At 36.4% G+C, this 23,510-nt stretch overlaps 2 protein-coding genes across 2 annotated transcripts; both read left to right on the top strand.

Moving 5' to 3' along the window:
- Nucleotides 1-3,084: 3,084 nt before the first annotated feature.
- LOC127837368 (GTPase IMAP family member 8-like) lies at nt 3,085-8,477 on the top strand. The gene has a single exon (XM_052364357.1). The coding sequence runs from the start codon at nt 3,177-3,179 to the stop codon at nt 4,869-4,871; it is 1,695 nt and encodes a 564-aa protein (XP_052220317.1). The 5' UTR covers nt 3,085-3,176; the 3' UTR covers nt 4,872-8,477.
- A 5,884-nt stretch (nt 8,478-14,361) lies between these two features.
- On the top strand, nt 14,362-17,798 carry LOC127838151 (uncharacterized). The gene is made up of 2 exons (XM_052365729.1): nt 14,362-14,557; nt 14,641-17,798. The coding sequence occupies exons 1-2, from the start codon at nt 14,362-14,364 to the stop codon at nt 17,796-17,798; spliced, it is 3,354 nt and encodes a 1,117-aa protein (XP_052221689.1).
- The last annotated feature ends 5,712 nt before the right edge of the window (nt 17,799-23,510 follow it).

Raw genomic sequence — 23,510 nt, 5'->3', positions numbered from 1 at the left:
TAAATTATTTTACGATTCAATAATGTTTGGTGCAAAGGAAATATACATAACCGACACTTTGCACACACATGCTTCATTTCAATTTTTCGAATTTGTTTCCCTCATACATAACCAGCTACGATGAGCAGTAACTTAACGATCACAAACGTTAGAAAATAGTTAAAAAGTACCGAGTCCCATGCATTTTGTCTTGTATAATTTAAAATAGACACGACTGGACGTGAAACATGCTGAGTTTTTCGATTACGTGCAAAAGTATAAACTAGCCGACACCGCGGGCGAATATCACAACTATTCTTCAAAAAGTCGAGCAAAGAATGCATCATTCATTCTGATAGGAAATACAATATTGAATAAGAAAGAATATTGCATGTGTGATGTTAAAATAGCATGGGTAACGATCCGCGACTTTGGTGTTGGTATAGTAGATATAGTGGGTATCCAGCGTGATGGAGCTCGATAACAGGTTAAGACGGATGATACGTGGTTAATTATTATCCCCACGCTTTTAAAAGCATCGGGATATTGTATTTGTGTCCATCTTTCTGTCCTGCCGTTTGACCACTATCTCCTCCTACGCTATTAGCATTAGAACGTTGAAACTTACACACATGGTAGCTATGAGCATATGTGCGAAAGTGACGGCGACGGAATTTAGATCTGACCCCTGGGTCAAAAGTAATGGGTAAATAAATGGGTAACATGGGTAAAAAAACCTCAATTTACTAACAACATGCGACATACATAATAATAACTCAAAATAAATGTAAAGGCTGCAACTACGCGCATTTTTAATTAGTTTGTTATTGAAAAGTACCAACAATTACTGGATGTTCCGTTCTCTGATTCATAAATACAAGAAAAGATCAATCTCGCCTGATTAAGTAGTATATTGACACAATGTGCATTCAGGTTTCGATTTTTTTTCAAATCAGAACACAGACCTTACAAGAATGCAGTATTCAATACGGACGTGAAAAGGCTGACTCACTCTGATTAAATATGAAGAACTTCAAACACGACGTATTGTAGATGCCTTATTATTTAAGCAGTAACTCATTTAAAGGAAATCAATAATTTGGGTGTAATTGAAGTAACCGATCCTTTCCGAATCTCAGAAATAAAAGAAAACATATGCAATGTATGATGTTGTGGTTCTCATCTGCATGACTATAGCCGTCACATCAAAAAACGTAAATATATCGACTACAGGATTTATGATTTCAACCAATTTTTTCCATGCGTATAGATCAGAAACGGTTGCATCGGGGTTGTTCTCTTAACATTCTTTTAAAAAAAAAATATTTAATATCCATATCTTATTATATACACCTTTGGGTATATGGAATGCATTAGGATTTTTTTATAACGCATATACATGTACTACTCAAATTAAGTTTCAAAACCAGACTACATTGCCTATCTTTATTAGGTCGGAAACAATAAAATAATGGTAGTGTATTTTCGGGCGTGTGTCGCTTTTTAATTCATTACATCATTCAAATCATGCATCTTGTGTCAATAGTGGTATAAGACACATTGTGTTTACACTGTTGAAACAATATATTTCTCATATACATATATGTGTGTTTTCTTCACGAGTACGTGAACTGTGTTCGTTATCAAAATAAATATATAACATGTTTAAAAATCAAATAAAAACTCATTTATATAAATACGTTTATTTATTTGATATCTTTGTTAAATGTAAGTAACACACGAGTATGTTCACGTTATCATTTACATTACAAACGTCAAGAAAAAAACGCATATTGACATTCAGGAGGCGGTAAATTAACCTTGATATAATAACATTCTGCGTCAAACGATCTGTTGGAAGGACATCAACCAAATACTGCTTTAAATCACGTATGTGTAACACATGAAAAGTGTGCTTTAAAACGGACGCATCGAATATTACTACCGAAGTTATCTAGTAGGAAGTGCAATCAAGACTCAACGCAACGATCAATTTTACCTAACGTGGTGTATTGATTGCCTAATGCAAACACTTGATCAGATTAATAGATATTACTTAAATCGATGTCAATGTAAGGCCACGTTAAAAATATAATTCATTTACATTCCCAAGGGTTTTGAAAAATTCTTTGATAAATGACACAACTGATTCAGAATAGACAAAGCATTAAATTCTACTAATTCTTAACGAATGTATAACCACTCGTTCTAGTGTTCACTTAAAATAACAATATTTGTCTATAGTGTTTACTTATGCGCAGACTTGAGTATAATTGTTTTAATACAAAGCTTGAGTATAATTGTTTTGTGTGTATTATTTTGTTTCGATCACGCAATTATAAAAAAAAGTATTCTGCAGATGTCATTGAAAGACATTGTAATTAAAGGTTATAAAGTATGCCCGCCCGACATTTAACTGCATTAACTGCCCCTCCCCAAATTATTTACATTGACTGTTCCAAGTCGATGATCGCTGTTTTTATCATTTATATGTTTAATGTTGTGATACATGTTTTGTTCTATAGTGTATAGGCAAAGTTTCACTTACACTAAATGCAAAACAAAATATTTCCTGAAAATGTTTGTGGAGTTTCAATATATGCATATACACGTACACGGATATAGATGAAAGGTAAGAACTAGAATCGAGTCCCGCTTAACCAGCACTTCTATACTTGACTACACAATGGTACGTCTTCTAAACTTTAATATTATGTTATCAGATATGTTTATTTAGACCTAAAAATGTGCCCACCACTTTTCCTCGAAAGTATAAGCGTTTTATGCGACATAAGGTATGACTATGGGGATGACTAACAAGATTCTGCACTACACAACAATATACGATCTTTGGTCGAGATTCGGAACCTGAAACTTTCACCGATGTACGATGCACTTCACGCGTTTGGCTGGTGATATGGACGAACAATCCAAAGTTATACTAAAAACCGTCCCTGCATTGTTTCATCGGAGGCATGAATAGTCCACTTTAAAAGAAATGCTACATAAAGGTAACCAAACTAAAATTTTATTTTTGGCCTCAATATTCCTTTGCCAGTTGATAAGATTGAAGTCCGAACATTGTTTGTAAACTGTAACTTCTTATCAAGACTTGTTAGTAAATTTGTAGCATTTTACAGTAGTCAGTATTTTAGCAGTCTTTAACAAACATATACGGATACATATTGAAGACAAGAATGTCGGACTGCATAAATGAGAGAGTAGTTGTTCTCCTGGGACACAAAGGAAAGGGAAAAAGTTCAACTGGAAATACTCTTCTTGGACGCGAAGAATTCAAGCTTAACAACTCCATGAACACATCAAGCTCGAACAGTAAAGTCGAAAAGGCAATGTGCTCGAGAACAGTTTCTCATCATGAATTGGAGTTTACAGTCGTTGACACTCCCGGGCTTTTCAACTCAAGAAACATAGCTGAGACAGCTTTAAAGCTCCTCGAGGTAACAGATCTAAAGCCCCACGTGTTTGTGCTCGTTTTGAGATCAGATCATTTTACAGACGACGAGAAATATACAGCAGATATGCTGAGAGTTGTATTTGGTAAGAGCATATTCGAACGCACAATGATAGTATTAACACACAGTGATAAATTTGTAAGTGGCCAGCATTTGATTTCATTAATGGAGACGTTCGATTTTGTCAAAGAGCTTTTGAAACTATGTGGAGGTCGAACCATGCTTATTGATAACGCAACACAAGTATTTGATTTCGATAAATTCCTTATATTAACCGAACAGATAGCAACTTTTGGACGGTTCGTCTGTGATTTAGAATACCATGAGAGTCTCAAATTGGTACTGCACAATTATCTCCAAACCAACAAAACGGACAAAAGTATTGCGACCCAGCTTCAAGAAATAAGTAGATCACTTTGTCGACAATTGCCACATTACAGATTGTTGTTATCTGTTGATGAAATCAGGCAATCTGAGACGCAGTCCATTTCACCAGGCGTGCGTTTTAACCAGATTGGGGAGTGTAAGATTGTTCTTGTCGGGAAAACTGGAAATGGAAAAAGTGCGACTGGAAATACCCTTCTTGGGTTTGACAGCTTTAAATCGAGGATAAGTTCAATAGGAGTTACAAATGATATACGGGCAGTAAGGTGTATAACAAACATTTCTGAAAAGCCGAGGTTGATAGAAATTGTCGATACGCCCGGGTTGTTTGATTGTAAAACTGTTGCAGAATCAGCATTAAAACTTCACGATATCGTTGGCTTGCAACCAAATGTTTTCTTGCTTGTTCTTACATCAAGTAGTCGATTTTCACACGAAGAAAAACACACGGCTGAAATGCTGAATATCATATTTGGCAAAAACGTATTTAATCACACTATAATAGCTATAACCCGCGGTGATGAATTTGCAAAGGAAGATGATTTTGACAAGTTTTTGAACGAATCGGAAGATCTCAAGACACTTACTAACCTATGTGGACAAAGAGTCCTGAAAATCGACAACAAGGCAAAGAATTTTGATAAAGTAATGTTTTTCTCATTTGTAGACCAAATAACAGACAATGGGCGGCTGTTTTACACGCACACACATGCAAAAGAGCACAAAGCTGTTCTTCAAAATTGTTTGCGACGCCATACAGGTGACAAGACCGTTACAGAACAAATCGCAGAAATCAGTAAAGACCTCTTCCGAGTTTTGCCAAACTGGAAGGTTCAGATATTGGCTGTCATTCTTACCGGTGCCGCCATGGCTGGTGGTGCGGCTGTGATGGCTGGAGCACTTGGAAACACTGCTGCTATTGGCGGAGGTGAAGTTTTTACAACTGCTGCGACCTATCTTGGAATTATGACGGCTGCAGATGTCTTAACCTTGGGAAGAAATCTCGGGTCAATGGTTTTCCGGAAGTTCTGGTGATTCATAATTTTATCTCAGCGTTACTGAATCAAACCTTCTCTACGTCAATTTGTAAACGGAAAGTTTTTTTCATGAGTTTACGTTGTCTTTTATTGATAAACGCGTACTATTCATGTACATTTTATTGAAATGTTTTCACAGTAACGTGCCATTTCGTTTTTGTTCAGATTTTTTTTGTAAACACTTACTTATCTAAAGCCCGATGGCCTTATTGAATTTAAAATCCTCTTGTTGATCATTTTTATTGTTAGTATATCCTTTGTAGATTACGCGTCTATATGGCACATTGTTTTGTTTCAATTTCTTTATATTCGATTGCAAATCGTTCGTTTCAATAGCAGCTGTAGTAATATGTTTTAAAAGAAAAAGGTGTGTGGTGATGAAATAGCAAAATGTACATTTAGTATGTGATATGCATCGCTGAATACAGTTTATTAAATGTATGATATTTATCATATATAATATGAATGCATAACACATAAAAATTGGCAAGGGGTGTGTTTTGGATTCACATAAGATGGTTTAAATAACATTGCTTTCAACTGACCATGCTAAGCAGTTACCCAAGAGTATTTCTTTGAGATTTTATCTTTTAAATTTATTTGTGTTATTTCTTTTGCTGTGTTAATTAGTTTATTGGCATACATAAAATGTATTTTATTTTACAAAGGAAGATTATATGTCAATAAGTATTTAGAAAAAGTTTGCTTGACATGTAGGTCTCGTTTTTTATAAATGCTCAATAAATATTTATATCTGTAGCTATAAAAAGTTGTCCCGGGAACACGTTTCGCATGCGCGGTAAAATTAGTTGTAGATAAATAATAATTTATGAAATTTACATGAAAAAACACTATACTCATGTAATCTGCAGATAATGTTTCTCTTTTTTCGTAAATTATCATTGACGTGCGCGATTTGTGTAGACTTTATTTCGAATCCCACTAAATGCGTGCATCAGAAAAAGTTTTTTTGCGTGATTGTATAATGTTTTTATCAATTTCATCAAAATTAAATTGCAAAAAGGAAAAAGGCCTTTATATTATACGAGCAATAGCCCGCCGCGCAGCAGTGGGCGTTGACTACTTATTAATATAGAACTTTGACAAAACTAAAGCCATAGATTAAGCAACTCAAACATTTTCGTCACGCGCAATTTGTTTTCGCGATGCTATCAAAGAATTTAAATGTATCATAAACACTTTGGATTATGCTGTTGCACATGTTAATAAATACTTTAAGAAGTAATGTAAAAGAATCATTAGTATAGTGTGGCGTGCGCACTAAATATTCTCGCAATATTATTTTTTTCGCAAAAAAATACGCATATTTGCCTTCCTGTTTTATATTTCTGTTTCCTTTTTCCGGCCTCGGTTGTCTTAAATACCTTGTGCCCAGCGAAGTTCGGGAAACAGAATGAGGAAGTAAACTGGTTCATGACATGTTGTGATCCGTGCCGGATTAGCACCGTGGACGCCCATAGGCAGAAAAACGTATGGAGCCCACGCGGCGGTGTTGTTTTTGCAAACCTGTATGGATTTTCGTTATAAAAGGTTATTCTTAAATGAAGTAAAGTCAAATATGAGTGTATATTCAAATATTAATTCGATATGCAAAAAGATGTTTACACACGGAAAATAGTTCCTTAAGCACCGCGAGAATTCCGTGTTGCACGTTAAGGGCCCCTAAAAGTCGCGTGGCCCATAGGCAGTTGCCTACTCTGCTAATGGGTCATCCGGAGCTGGTTGTGATAATATGTTCCAAAACAATCAAAGTAAATATAACCATTCTTAATTTTCCTGAGTACATCCGGATGCAGCTACTCGATTATGATTCGTAGTCTTGAATGTATTTGCTTCAATAAATTTAATATCGTATTGTCAGTTGTAACTCTTAAAATCAATTTACAATTGTTTAAAAAACTGTATTTGTTCAAAAAATGAACGACCGCGTCTCTTACGTTTTAAACAATACACAACTGTGTGAAGTCACTGCTTTCATCAAACAATTACGAATAAGTTAAATAAATCAAAATGAAGTAAAAAGTGCAACTGACCTCAGGGGATCATAAATTGATGTGAATGGATATAAACACACCGCTTTTTTGTTTCAAATTTTTTTTTAAAACAATTTATTCTTTAGAATTTTAACTAGTGCATAAGCGACAGTTGTGTATGCTGTTTATGGCTATGTGAAATACACCAAAATTACTTTATTTATTAGCCAGTGTTCTTTGCAAAAGGTTCGATACGTAAGGCATTCATCATCACGGCTATGCAGCACGCAACGTGAAATATTGTCACCCATTTCAGCTATATTAAAGGCTTTATTCTTACATTTTAAGATATCGACATGAACTGCAGGAAAAACTGTATTTTATGCAATCAAGAGTTTTGCAAATGTTTTCTCAATAACCTGAGATATAATCAAAAATAAAGTTCTTAACGGTGTGTTTACATTATGTCCACTCCGTGTGTAAATCTCTGAAAAGCCCGTGGATTGTGCACCCTGCTTCTGTTCTTTGTTTGCATTGTTGATATGAAATATAAATATGGGATACATATCGATTGTTGAGTAAAAATAAAACTGAAAATTTCATTTGATTGCAAGAAATATCTATAATTGATAAAAAAACTTTTAAGTTTTATAGAACAGAAACTCGTCAGTATTTTTTTTGTCGATTTTAATTTTAAGTTGAGTGTTATTCATTCAATGTAATTAAACAAAAATGTATAATTTCATTAACATTGTTGTTGGTATTTTTAGCATATTCTTCATGATTTAAAAAAAATCCTCTCTCTCTCTCTTGGTATGTTAAGAAAGGTTTTGATTGTACAAGATATATAAATTGATACGCGTTCATTTTAATACCAAAGTGTGATTGTAAAATATATTTCAACTCGAATTCGATCAATTTCGTACCCTATTGTTGAAAATCAAATTTTGCTCCAATATACAGTGGTTAATAACTAATTAATGTGCATATTTTATTGTTTTTCTTTTGCATTATATTTTAGAAGCTGTTCTGTCAAGCGCTAGGCTTAACAAAATTCATGCATCGTTCTGACTGCATGTTAGATACTCAACAAAATTCTAGATCTATCAAACTTGCAAAGACATGAAACAAAGCAATCATGACCTTGTATTTTTAAAATTTTCTGTTGATTTATTGTGATGGAACATAAGTGAATTGTTACCAAAATGCAATTAACATTAAGCGTATGTGTTTGTCTGTTATCAAAACGCGGCAAAACAACAAATATCAGATGTGCTGACAATGTGAAGGAGTAATGGAATTAACAACTATATAGCATGCATTTTGAATGTATGTCAATACTGATAGTAAAATGCATTGATAGATTTTTTTCTCAAAGTCTAGTAGTTTATAAAAAAAACATTCAACAAGCAATAAAGCACTCTGAGTTTAGAACCATTGCGTTGTGAAGATTTCGAGGGAAACATTCGACTTTTAACACAATATACTAGCTTATCTTCTTAAGAATTTCTTTTCTATTGTGTAATTAAATGTTAATTGTGTTAGCCAATGATACATTTGTTTAATGCATAGGCATACATTGGAATATTTAAATAAAAATGTATTTGGTACCCTTACGTTTACTTTTTAATAATTGGACACATCATGCTGTGTTTAATTATCACACATGCATTACATTTCCATTGCACGAGTGGGTGGCAAATACTTGTGTTTATTTTATAAATTAACAAAGGAAAGTTATATATAATATTACCAAACATTTATCTTAGAACTTTTCCAGATTAACCATACTAAATTATATGCGCTTTATTAGCTATTTCTGCAATATAATTGATAAAATAAATAGATTTTGACATATAACAAATGGTGCACGTTAAGCATTATTTAGTTATTTGATTTCACTACATGCAATTATATGAATTTTTTTGTTTTGAACCCTTATTTTTGCAATAAATGCCGATATCGTTTTAAATAAATGTTGAAGCTGAAACCAAGTTTACACGTTCTTATTACTCTTTAAAACAGATAAAACACTGGTTAATAACAAAATCAGAAAGGAGCAACATAAACTAAAGGAAAGAAAAGTTATGTTCCATAGTAAATAGTTGACTGCTGTACAGCAAAAAACTCCTTCGCGTACAACATATATTTGGTCTGTTTTGAAATCCCAATCAGTCGGTGCAAATTGGTTCATTCCACACACATACATAATTACGACCTTATTTGTCAGTATCGGTGTTATCTAGCTCGTTGTATATTAGGAGGTCAACACAATTTGATTTGTGGTTCCATAAAACCTTATTTATTAATTTTATTTTAAATTCCGCGGTTATATGCATGTGGTGGGTTGAGAATAAGAGAATAAAAAATTGACATTAAAATTAAATAAACCATCCTAAAGTAAAAAATAAAACCCTTTAATGTTCCCCTTATACATCATCTTCCATTGATTTTCGTTACTTCATCTAAAACAAATTACAGTGTATTGGTTTCCACAGATACACGATTTTTATGTAAAGCATTTTAATGTTTTGTTCCAAATTAATGTGCTTGACACTGATTAATATCTAACATGTAATCTAACACAGAAATCTTATTATAAGACGTGCCTATAAGCTTCTGCTCGTTAATTAGACAGCACCTTTTCTCATATTACAATAATATTATAGTTAAGAGATATGCCGGTAATATGCCCCTTTAGTGATTATATTTTAATCAAAGGCAACGGAATTTTTCTAAACATTAATTGCATTTGAAGTGTAATACATTTCGTCGCTTAAAGAACGTCATAAGTTAATTATTTGAATTATTTTCTGGCCCAATGACACAGAATTAACACGCAAAATATATTGAAGATTTGACTTATTAATGAGTGCCCAACTTTGCTGACAAACATTAATTTATGTCTTCAAATATCGCGCTATTATCTTCTTCTTATTTCCAATGTTATTACATTTGAACTGTTTGAAATCAAGAGGGTTTACTAAGGCAATTAACACTAGAAGAAAGCAGAAGTTGGCTGGCAAGTTGCTTGAAAATCGATACATGAAACTGTTACGCGGATTATGTAAGAAGATCGCGGTTGGTATGACCAACAAATGACAACAAATGAAGGTCCTACTTTTGAATTTAGATCACTTCCGGTATCAGTTTCAGTCAATTTTGACTGAATAACGGCGTGATTGTGGTTGTGTAGCACTTAGTAAGAATATGACTAGATACTGGTGGCGTTTAATGGAAATTATTATTTTAGGATATATCAAAACGGAAACACGAAGAGGTTATTCTTTTGTTGCTAATTTCGCCACGATTTTCGTCTTCGTTGTGAACTTGAAAACTAAGTCAACATTAGATGTTACTCAAGATCATGTTTTGAACTCATCTTAATATGGTCGTTATGTGTGGAAATTAATGTTTAAAACGTTGGCGACAACTTATTGCAATAATAATTAATATCGAAGAATTGTTAAAGGTCGCGCTTTTTAATATAAGGATACTTGAAAGTTGCGATTTAACACTGGAATGCAGCAACTTTCTATACGAATATAGTTTTGTTTACAGAATCAAATATATAACACGAATACGTTTGTTTCAAAAAAGTTTGAAAAGTTGCAATGGCTGGTGCGTAGTTAAAACATAAACAAAAATAAACATATTTATACACAGTACTCGAAACCCATAAATGAAAATGCACTTATTTTCTGTCATACGCCCTTCGAAAAATATATAAATATATATGCATCTGACGAAGATGATATACATTGTATTGATATATTCAGACATGTACATCAGGTTGCATTCTTTTAATTGAATAGGCAGCACTTTGCATTATTATGTTAAGTTTCCCCGAGGCAGCTGTCCCATCGTGCCTCAGCGTTGTTAGTAAAATTGCATCTGTTTTACAAATATTAAATTGAATGACTGTTGTGGGAATTTATTTACTTGTCCTGCATCGTCGGACAGGACCACAGCCGCAATTTCTAGTCCAGATATTGCAATCTATTGTGTTAAGCCTCCATACGGTTATTTATCATTAAAACTCCTAGTCTGTTTATATCCGTTACAGTGCTTTTTGCATCAAATTACTTTAACCTGGTTGTTCTGCTGGTATGAAAGTGTCGTTTTGGCGTCGTCTGTAGTAAGCGCTGCGGCACATACCGGATGAACGGTGGCTGCTGGAGGCGCGAGAGCGATGCAAACTGCGGCAGTCGTTGGTGTTGGGTTATTTACATCGGGTGGAACTTTTGGGCCGCCTGTTTTGCTAAAGTCCTTGTAACTATAAATAAAAATTCACTGTTCTCCACTAACATATTCTAACATCACAATATAAAATACATTTGTAATAACGTATACAGTAAATTTCCTAAAATATATACGTCTTTGAAACCGCATGGGTCTAAGAATTTATAGAAATATTCGATGTGTATCATCGCATAGTGAATCTCCTCTTAGTTTGTTCAAATTATGCCTTAGGGGTTAAAACAGACCTTGTCAAATTTGAATTACACAAGTGAGCAATCTAGGGCCATCCTAACCATATTTTTCATTATTAAAGTGTAGCTCTCGTAGCGTTTAAATAAAACTTTGTATTGCGTTTTGATTTCCAAACACATTATAATTTCAGCTACATAATTTGTTTCGGAAGTCTATGCATGTTTTGGTTTACGTGTTGCTTCTAACATGTAACTGTACGTGTTACATGTGCTACGTAAACAAGATATCATTTGCATTTAGTATATAATATTTTTAATTGTATGTGTAACTGTTTTAAAATATTGATTCATAGAAATAGTAAGTATATATTTGGTTCTTACTGATTCAAAAGTAGAAAGTAGAAAGGAGTAAAGGCAGTATAAATACTCTTCGTCTGAATATGTAAATCGATTGCAGATTCATGTTAGTAAACATAAGTGTATAAGAAATCGGATAGCTCAAATTCTGGATAGCTTGAACTTTTGTTGTCGGTCCCGGCGAGTGAGAGCCATCGGTATGAGGTGAAGGAGACACTAATTTGAAGCATACTCACAACATGTATTGTTTGAGATAAAAATAAGAAAAAAACGTATCGAATGACTGCATATGTTTTAACAACGCATGAAATTAAAGATAATACGTTGTGAACGGCGCAATTCCTTAAAACTCTTTTACGTCGGCTAAATGCCATTAATCCCTGCAAGTGGCTGACAAAGAAATTAAATGTGATTTCAATGTGAATGAGGTATATGATCATAAATGGCTCGGATGCCGGTCTGATTTGAAACCGATGTAGCGTCGCATGTTTTAAAACTGCAAAAAGCGCCAGACAAACCCGAAGTTTTATGATTCTCACAGTAATCTCATGTAAAATCTATCGTTCAGTAATTGTTCTATCAACGCTAAATTTCGGTTGATAGATTTAACCAAGATTAAGTTTACACGTACATGCTCGGGAGTTATATCAGACGAACTCCACCACATTGTGCAAAATATGACTTAATGGAGTGCAGTGTTGTGTTTTTCTTGGTACGAATCCACCAATTGAAAACAGTCACACAAAATCTCCACATGCACACTCGAACTGAACTAAAGCACACCTTTAGGTTGTCATAAACAGTCAACCTGACTTCTCGGTCACCTGAGAACAACGGTCACCTGGATACAACGCTAAGTAAATATTCCCCCCGACTAAATCATTTATATTGGGTTTAACGGTCCCCTGTCAATAACGGCCAACGGCAAGTACATTTCGCTTTTTTTCACCTGCGTACAGGGGTTACGAGGCAAACATTTCGAGGTGCAAAAAGTTCACACTCAAATCAACCTAACCTCTGACATAAAAGCGTTTTTTTGCGCTTATTTACGGTTAAAGAATCTTTCTGTCGCAACTGCCTTTCGTATGATGTAGTGGCCCACTATGAGAAAGCAAATAATGGTTGCTTTATTAGAGTATGTGTTACATTTTAATTATTGAACGCTAATTAAATGGCAGCTAATTAGTTCATTTCACTTACGACCTTGAAATATTAACTACATAACTAAATACGGTTTTGAAAATGACATTTTCGGATTATTGTTTACATGAGCTTTCTGTCGTAAATGTTAATTTAACATTCGGAATCGGAATAAGAAATCACGTCGCGTAAGAAGAGCGAGTCAAGTTTGTGAAACAGTCTGAGATTGTGCTTACACGTGAGCAAGAAATAAATAATTACATGAAAGCGATACTTTTTGACCGTACTTTGGGTGTATGACAACACATTCTCTTTTTATCCTTTTTTCGGACGTTACGTCAATAACACGTGAGGACCGTTATTTAAGCTATTTTTCAATAAGCGTAACACGAACTGTCGGATTTACTAAATGAACGAGATTCAGGAGAAAGCAACAAAAGTATCGTTTATAAATTCATAAGTTTAACAAAAGGTAGGAATTTTAATCAATGTATAAGATATTAATTTGTATAAAGCAAATCACTATGTATAAACCACATGCATGTGACATTCTTGCGGACCGTTTTCATTGTCTGTGTATTAAAAATTGTTTTATCTTCTAAATTATGAATGTGTTGTATTTATGTTTAAAATGAATGTTGTTGTTTATGTAAGCTAATGACGAAGAGCTTTATGTGATTAAGTCAAAATCAGTTCGGTTATTGTATTGAGATGAATTTAACGCAACACAAAAACGGTGCACGATCGTCACTCCCGACGTGAGCTGAAAAGTTAAAATAATCTTGTAGCAATTTTCATAGAATGTAAAAGTACAAAAACAAGCTTCTTCCACGAGCTTTGTGAAAAAAGAACAGACGTTCTCGAGCTAGCGTGTGTATCTCATCTTAAACAGAAATAGAGAAACTCCGTTACGACAAATAAGGCGTTGTTTTATATGCGTGGGGGTAACGGTATGCGTCTTTTATATTATAGTAATGAAGGGTACAAAGGGAGGACATCCGAGTATCCTAGACGGCACAAATGACTGGGAACTACGGGCAGATGTTATGAAACAGCTGCAGTTTCCAGACATTGTCCACACTACCCTACGCACAGACATTGTGATGGTCTCCGGAAAGACAAAGAAGATCATCCTGGTAGAGCTGACTGTCCCGTGGGAAGAAAGATGTACTCAGGCACATGAGAGAAAGAAGGCCAAGTACGAAGATCTCGTCCAGGAATGTAGAGAGGCCGGGTGGAGAGCATGGAACTACCCGATTGAAGTGGGATGCAGAGGGTTTCCTGCACCATCGCTGGGAAAGATGTTCCAGGATATGGGAATAGAGGGACAGGCGAGAAAGCTGGCCATTAAGAAGGTATCACAGGCAGCAGAAAGAAGCTCCAGCTGGCTGTGGCTAAGGAGGAACGCCAGTAGCTGGAAGCCATCCACTAATGGGTAGTGTCTGATCAACACTGCCGCCCGCCACTTAGAGCTTGTCCTAGGTTTAAAAGGGCGAAACAAGCAATGACAAGTGGTACCTAGCTGATGACATTAGTGGAAAGCAGTTTATCTGTATTTTACAACATGACTTCTGAGGAATCAGTGACTTTCAGGAAAGACTGGATGACAACCAGGAATAGATTGGTGACAACTGGAGAGACAGTGGACATCCAGGAGAGACTGGAATTGGGCATCAAGGGCCGGCACCCCAAGATGATGACTCCGTACGGAGTAACCCACAGAACAGCTACAACAAGACATACAAAAAGATACCCCCAGGGTCTTCCGAGAGGGGGGTGGAAGAGAGATCCAATAGGACGGACACAACGGAATCGACACGGCTAGTTCAACGGACATTGACAGGTGAGGCCTATACAGAGACAGCTCAGTGTGTTTGCGGGAAAATCTGTAAGAATGCCAGGGGTCTCAAGATACACCGGTCTAGGAAGGGTTGTCAGCCTGATCCGGAGCAGAAACAGTGCACAGACTTGTCTGGTGAGACACAGGAGGACCACAGCCAGGAAGAACACCACAGTGCTGAGGATCTCCACGAATCTGAGGTGGAACAGGTGGATAAGCCTACAAGACCAGAACATGATCTTGGTAGCCAGGGCAGTCGTACAGATGACAGACTAGAGCGCATCAAATGGCCAGCTGTGAACGAGAAACAGTGGAAGGAGTTTGATGAGGATGTAGATGGCATCGTGGAACAGGTGTTACTTGGAACAGTAGAAAGGAAACTGCGGAGTATGTGTAGACTGATATATGCAGTCGGGAAGGAAAGATTTGGGGTGACACCATCGGAAAGGAAGCAGACTACAGTCGCCAAGAACAGACGGCAGATAGAAATAGAGAAGTTGAGGAAGGACCTTCGCAACTTGGGGAACCAGTACAGACAGGCATCAGAGCTAGAGAAAATTGGTCTACAGGAACTACGAGACCACACCAGACGCAGACTTCAAGACCTGAGGAAAGCGGAAAGGATACGAAAAGCCAGAAGGGAGAAGGCCAGACAAAGATCACGATTTCTTTCCAATCCCTATGGTTTTAGCAAGGAAATCCTTGAAGAGAAGAAAGCGGGACAGCTGAATTGTTCTAAAGAGGAGGTTGAAGAGCATCTGAAGAACACGCACTCTGATCAGGCGAGACATATGCGGATGGAGGGACATAAACGCATAGCCCCAGTACCCATGCCCATTGTTGCATTTACTGAGGGAGAACCAACCCTCAAGGAGGTCCAAGATATAATCAAGAAGGCTAGATCCAAGTCAGCACCAGGCCCAAATGGAATACCTTACAAGGTGTACAAGTCATGCCCAAAACTGCTGAGACGGTTGTGGAAACTATTGAAGGTGGTCTGGCGTAAAGGAGATGTACCTGTGGAGTGGCAGCGAGCAGAAGGCATCTTCGTCCCAAAGGAGGAGGTTTCCAAGGATATTGGACAGTTCCGAACAATATCATTGTTGAATGTGAAGGGCAAGATCTTCATGTCAGTGGTTGCCAGGCGTCTTACAACATTCATGACCAGTAATGGGTACATTGACACATCAGCACAGAAGGGAGGTGTTCCAGGATTCTCTGGCTGCATTGAACACACATGCGCTATTAGCCAGTTAATCAGGGAAGCTAAGATCAACAAGACAGATCTCACAGTTGTATGGCTGGATCTAGCAAATGCGTATGGCACGGTACCCCACCAGGTAATAGAGTTTGCTCTGAAACACCACCATGTACCAGAACATATTCAGAGCATTGTCAGAAGCTACTACAGAAACATCAACATGCGCTTCACAACAAAGAACTTTACAACATCCTGGATACAGCTTCAGAAGGGGATTGTAACAGGCTGCACAGTGTCAGTAGTACTATTCATCGCCGCTATGAATCTCATCATCAAAGCCGGAGACAGGGAGTCAAGGGGACCGAAGACCCAGACAGATATCAGACTTCCACCACAGAGGGGATTTATGGATGATCTGACTATCACAACAGAGTCCCACATACAAGCTCGATGGATCCTATCAGCCCTTGAAGATGTTGTGTCATGGGCTAGAATGGCCTTCAAACCAAGGAAGTCAAGATTTCTTATCTTGAGAAGAGGTAAAGTCTGGCAGAAGACAACACTCAGGGTACAGGGCGAGGATATCCCATCACTTATTGACAAACCCGTCAAGTGCTTGGGTAAATGGTTTGACACCACACTGGGTGATAGCAGAAATAACACAGAGCGCATCAGGCAGCAACTGAGGAATGGGCTTGCAAAGATAGAGGGAACAGGCCTACCAGGGAAGTTCAAGGCATGGCTTTTCCAGCATGGCCTCCTGCCCCGTCTCCTGTGGCCACTAATGTTGTATGAGATCCCAACATCGACGGTTGATAGCTTGGAAAGCATGATAAACAAGAGCCTGAGACGATGGTTCGGACTTCCATCATGTATGACAAGTATTGGACTCTACAACAGAACCGGAATGTTGCAGCTCCCTCTTTCATCAATTGTAGAGGAGTACAAAGTTAGTAAGGCAAGGCTCGTGTTGACCCTACGAGACTCTAGTGACATGAGCATTAGAAATGCAGGGATAGAGGTCAGAACTGGAAGAAGATGGTCAGCATCGAATGCAGTTGAGCAGGCAGAGAGTCGACTGAGACATCAAGACATAGTGGGAACAAGTTGTCAAGGTAGACAGGGACTCGGCTTGAACACTAAACAACCGTGGAGTTCAGCCACAACAGTCCAAAGAAGAGAACTTGTTCAGAGCGAAATCCGAAAGGAAGAAGAAGAGATAAGAAAGGTGAAAGCAGTCCAGATGGGGAGCCAGGGAAGCTGGACAAAGTGGCAGACAACAGGGAGGAAACTGTCATGGACAGATATCTGGAAGTACCAGTTTTTTCAACTGCAGTTCCTGATCCGGGCAGTTTATGATGTCTTGCCAACACCGGCGAATCTCCAGAGATGGGGGCTGATAGAAACAGCAGAATGCACCCTATGTGGAGGAAGAGCTACCCTGGATCACATCTTGTCCTCGTGTAAGGAAGCACTTGCCCAGGGGAGATACCGCTGGAGACATGACCAGGTACTCCGAGAGGTAGCGGATACACTTGAGAGACACAAGAAGAAGGCACGAGTACATGCAGGGGCAAAGCACAGCAACTTTGTACCAGCAGGGACAGTAATGAAGGGTACAAAGGGAGGACATCCGAGTATCCTAGACGGCACAAATGACTGGGAACTACGGGCAGATCTTATGAAACAGCCGCAGTTTCCAGACATTGTCCACACTACCCTACGCCCAGACATTGTGATGGTCTCCGGAAAGACAAAGAAGATCATCCTGGTAGAGCTGACTGTCCCGTGGGAAGAAAGATGTACTCAGGCACATGAGAGAAAGAAGGCCAAGTACGAAGATCTCGTCCAGGAATGTAGAGAGGCCGGGTGGAGAGCATGGAACTACCCGATTGAAGTGGGATGCAGAGGGTTTCCTGCACCATCGCTGGGAAAGATGTTCCAGGATATGGGAATATAGGGACAGGCGAGAAAGCTGGCCATTAAGAAGGTATCACAGGCAGCAGAAAGAAGCTCCAGCTGGCTGTGGCTAAGGAGGAACGCCAGTAGCTGGAAGCCACCCACTAATGGGTAGTGTCTGATCAACACTGCCGCCCGCCACTTAGAGCTTGTCCTAGGTTTAAAAGGGCGAAACAAGCAATGACAAGTGGTACCTAGCTGATGACATTAGTGGAAAGCAGTTTATCTGTATTTTACAACGGCTAGCAGAAATTACCCAGACTTGCACAAATTTTGTCGTGGCTTTATTATACGTCTGAAGGTAACGGTTATTGTGCCACATCAATCCGTATTATTTGCTATAATGTAACAGTGAATGCAGACTATTATACTGACCGTTCTTTGCAACCATTTCTCAAGAAAGACGTTCCAACACTGTTTCCAGGTCGCGAAAATTCGATTGACTTTTATAAGATTAAGGATCAAGTCAGACTGTCTAAACATATGATCTTTTTTCATTTACAGCCTTGTTAATTATGTTACCCTTCCTGAATCATGGCCGAAAACGCCATTATTGTAATCCCATGAAATTTGAATGTGGGATAAAAAGCAATTGATTAATTGTCATTTGTGTACCCATGCATGGCTTAAAAAAGGCCATCAAAGACAAGTGGACGAAAGATGATTAGTCGCATATCAAGATGACCTTTGGCAGCTTGCCAAAGCGTTGATGAATGTTTTGCTAATGCCATAGATCCCAGATATAACATCTGGTATAAACATATCGTACATAAATGAATATTTCACATCTTACGTTTTAGTTTCTAATATATGAGGTAGGGTCATGAAAATGTGTCACCCAAAAGGGCTTCAGCTAATTGTATATACTTCATTTTATCGTGCCTCAGAAAATCGATTTCTGTTTTTGTTGTGAATATTTAGTTGTTTATTGATTATCCTACAATAAATCAAGTAACATTTTATTATTTGGCTGTTTAAGCTTCGCTGTCAGGTTTACTCGTGTGTATTATGTGATCAACCTTGAGCTTAGTACAAGGTATTTTGCGCCTATCAACCGGTTTTAACCACAATAGTCCAATCAATCATTCCAAGACGATAAGCGAAGTTTGGATCTTGGTCAGTTTAATGGAATTTCAATGTTGTGTTGCATATTTTGTCCTGAATTGTATTGGAATCGGTTTCTTGCGATGACAATTATTTCCGTTTTAATTCATATTAATGCATGTGAAACTTAATTAAAATGGAGAACTCGTATTTAAGTAAAATGAAAAAGATTTGTTAGTGAGACATACATTAAATATACGATATTTGTTGGATTCGGTGGAATATCGATTGTAATTTACGAGTGATATAAGAAAATAATATTTTAACAAGTGGCACAGCCACGAGTGAAAACATGTGTTTTCTATGATCACGAGTGAATAAAAATGGAAATTCCACCGAATCCAGCAAATTGTCTTTTTATTTTATGCTTTTTTCACCGTTTATTTACATTGTAAAACCGTTAAACTGAAGAATTTCGCTGGAATAATGACGTCATTTTGTCATTTAACAGTAAAAAAGTGAACATTATCGATAATTTTCGTTTACCAGATATTTCTCTATAAACCACCGGAAAGCATAAAATAAAACAAAATCACTCAGCTGGTATGAGAGATATGGTAAAAAAGAAAAGAACATCATCAAATGTGGACGCTTGCAATTACCTGTGATAAAATGTATACAGTTAAAATTAAGCATTGTGCTCAATACAGGGCTGCCCATTTAACATTAAACCACACTTGAGAAGTTCACAATTGTTTAGTGCACATAAAATATATTGTTAAATAAATCGGATTGCATAATTAAATTCCACGAAGGAGCTGTACACTTTTACATACCGTGAACATGGAAAATTTATATTATAGCCAATAAATGCTTGTGAATTATACCCATCAATAGAAGTAATAATTTTGATCAAATTAGCTCAAATCACACGTGTATTTCTTTAGTATTGTTAGTTTTTTGGTGTATTTAACCATATTACATATTGAAAACAAAATGATAAAAGAATCTTTTAATCTTTTGCAAGGATATTGTTTTAACTTTGAAAAGTCAACAGCTATCGAATCGACTAAATAACTCGTTTTATTGTAGTGTAACACACATGGTTAATAATTATTGATAAAGTCAAAATATTTTGAATTAGTTTGTTATTTAATATAATAAAAAGAAGTTAAACTCCGGCTGCTGGAGCAGTACTGCATTCTTATTATACACAATTTTGTGGTCCTTTATTTAAGACAAGTGGCCAGAACAATACGAAACAGCACAATACGAAACAACATACACATCTAGTAGAATAAAGCTGGGGTCACCGCCTTGGAACGGTCAATGCAAAGCACTGGGGATTTAAACCGGTTTTAGAGAGCTCAAACATACTTGGCCCAGCAATATTCATGATACATATAAATGAAAATAAAATTTAACCTCGTAGCATTTCAACTCAAATTGAACAATAATAAAAGGGAATTAAAACGTATTCAATTTAATAACCATTTAATTACTGAATGGTAGGAAGGAGTCCAGAGCAACAGAGTTACACATTTGTTAGGAACGATACAATCAAGTTACGATCACGTGTCAACTACATCCCTTCTTTTTACAAAAGAATTGAAGAATATAGCATCATAGATTTAATATTTCAGATCGTCATCCTGCAAATACAGAAAGAAGCTGCAATCTTGGATGTAATAGATGAAAGATCCATATTTCATTGATTGGTTGTTTATGTGACTGCTTAAAAATAAACCAACACTTATAAGACGTTCTAGTTAACTTGCTGTATATCGGCATTCTATTTACCCTCTTAGCCGGACTAAAATCTTCACCGGACTATATACGTGGTTCAGGCGTGTCCGGTTTAGAAGGGTTCGACTGCATAGACATTACTTTCTTCAATCGCATGGCGTTAATATTTATTGTCAACCGTATAGACCTACAGTGGGTTTGCACATTCGGTTATCTTCTTATAAAACTGACGCAACCAAAAAGATGTTGCATTAAAATCGTTGAGCAAAAAACGTGTACTTAATACATTTCTTACCCACATATTGGGTACCCAACTGAATCAATCAAAAACGTAAGACTTCTTTGTTCATAAGTTCACTTTTTATGTTGTATACATACCAATTTCTGGCCCTGTATCGCGAGACAGGACAACACTACATAATATATGTCTCGGTCTTTACATGTCCGTTGTAAGACAGGAAATACATGCATTACCACAGTCGATTAAAATTATGCGAATATTCGTTAAAAGCTTTTTTGTTATATAAAATAATCCATTCGATGGCAATATGTTACTTTTACTGTTTCATATCTGAAATTGTTAGTTAATTGTATTCATGTGTGAATACTTCTTTAAACAGCTCTTGGCTTAATTAACTCTGGTGAGTTTCATAAATAAATAGTTAATATATAATGCCTTTACAAGGGTATAAAGCCGTTTACCAATTAATCATCATTTTTATCGTTTTGTTAACATGTAACGCCTGATATAATCTAAACAAGAAACTTGATACATGTGTATTTGAACGATCATTGACAGAAGTATTAAATGCAGGTCGGTTTATCGAGCAAGACAAGTGAACGATAGATAAATTTAGAATTCAGAATGTTAAAGAGAATAGGTATTTAATAGTTAAAGACACTCTGATAGTTTTAACGCAGGAAATTTTAAAACACAATTATGAATGTTTTGCCAGAACGAGTTATACAAATGTTTTTTTATGTTTTGATTAATTTGATGTATTTGCATATGGATTAAACAAACATCTCTTCATACACGATTTTCAGTTGTCGATAAATCTATTACGACCATATAACAATTACTATGTTACATAATTTTGTTGAAATCGTAATTAACTATATGCAGGAATTGCATCATTTAACTGTCTTGCTTTTAAGAAATTAGTGCATTCATTCCCAAAACACAGCATGTTATTTGTGGCCAATTTAAAACATCAAGCAAACACATGATCGATAAAGCTGATGACTAGTACATTTAATTATCTGCATTGTTCATTGAACTAGATCCCCTTGCCGTATACAGTTGATTGTATTATTGCAATGATCGATTATACAAAAGGCTGTGCCAACATTTACAATTCCATTGTTTGCCTTTCCTCACTGATCAGACTTTTTGCAATCCAAGCAGGAGCACAGCATTTCATACACTGATTCATATCTGGTTTGAATAACCTATTTTGTCGTCACCACTCGACCGACCGCCCAATGATTGCAAATTAAACATATTGATTTAATTATCGTAGACCTGTTTTTCAAACGTACACATCAAGGTGCTTGCAAACAAGATAAGAATTAAAATATAAAATTACTGTTAACTTAATAATATATCAACCTGTTTTGTTGGAGCAAAACAAAGCCGTGAAATTTTACTGACCGTCAGTAGCATAAGTTATTTTTGTGTGTGTTTATAGAACATGGATAACATAAAAGCTAATTGGGAATGCTACTATTTTTCTGCATAAAATGAGGACTTGCTTTCTGGAATTTAAATTCAAACACTCTCAAGAATGAGATAAGCCATTTGTGCTGAAAAATGTAGACCGAATTCCCCGCTTCCCCCACCCCCATAAACAGTTGAAAATACATCAAACACATCTACTAGCAAGTAATTTTTGTAAGTTAGTTTGGAATATCTAATTGTGCAAAACTAAACGTCGACCGTTCAAAAACGTATGTCATGCTTAAAAATATTATATACTAGTATCCAAATAAAATATGCAAAGTTCAATTGATTCCCGTAAATATCCTAAGTTTTTTTTTGGTTAGTCATTAACGGATTTAGGTGTTCAGCAACAACACATGCATGTATTAAACCCAATATTTGGATTAGATACTTTCAATCTTTGCTATGTAAGTAATCGGAAAACGCACGACACAATTTTGATGTACATTCAAATGCAAATTATAACGACCATGTCGACTATATTTTAAATTTGCCCATTACACACGACGAAATAATAAAATGTGGCAGTAAGCTGAAGCGCGGAAAATCTCAAGGTAAAGACGTGAATGGGTGGAATTTTACATAAATACGCGTTATAACCCCTATTTTAAATGTATTTTTCAATAATATTTTATATTCTTGAAACTTTCCTGATGTTTGAAGTGAGAGTATAATCGTATCTTTATATAAATCGGGATCACGGAGGGATTCTTCAAATTACCGAGGTCTCACGTTGACTTTATGATCAAGGTATTTGCAGGCATTAAAAATAATACATTAACCAGGTTTACGAACTAATTATATTTAATTGACGAGGCGTAAGCAGGGTTTAGAGCAGCATATTCGGTTGCCAATAATATGGTTATTTTACAGAGCTTGGTGCACAAATATTTCTAAGCCAGAGGGTAGATTCTATGCGTTATATGGGGACCTTTGTAAGACATTCGATACCTTGGTGCAGTTTACACTATTCACATGCTTTAAACGTGAAAGATTCCAGGGCAACGTATAGTCGTTACCCCGATATAGTCCAAAATTAAAAGTTATGTACGCACGAGCCCCGGCGCTATTTCGAGTACGTTTGCTTGTAAAATCGTTACCAGACAAGGCGACTTGTGCTCGCCGATTATTTGTATTTTATACATAATTGATCCATGTTTATTAATTCATAAAAAGTGCGATATTGGAATATTTGTCACA

Source organism: Dreissena polymorpha, chromosome 7 (assembly GCF_020536995.1).
Source record: "Dreissena polymorpha isolate Duluth1 chromosome 7, UMN_Dpol_1.0, whole genome shotgun sequence".
Taxonomy (NCBI): Eukaryota; Metazoa; Mollusca; class Bivalvia; order Myida; family Dreissenidae; genus Dreissena; species Dreissena polymorpha.
The sequence above is the reverse complement of the archived record's forward strand: the minus strand, read 5'-3'. Positions and strand labels throughout refer to the sequence as shown.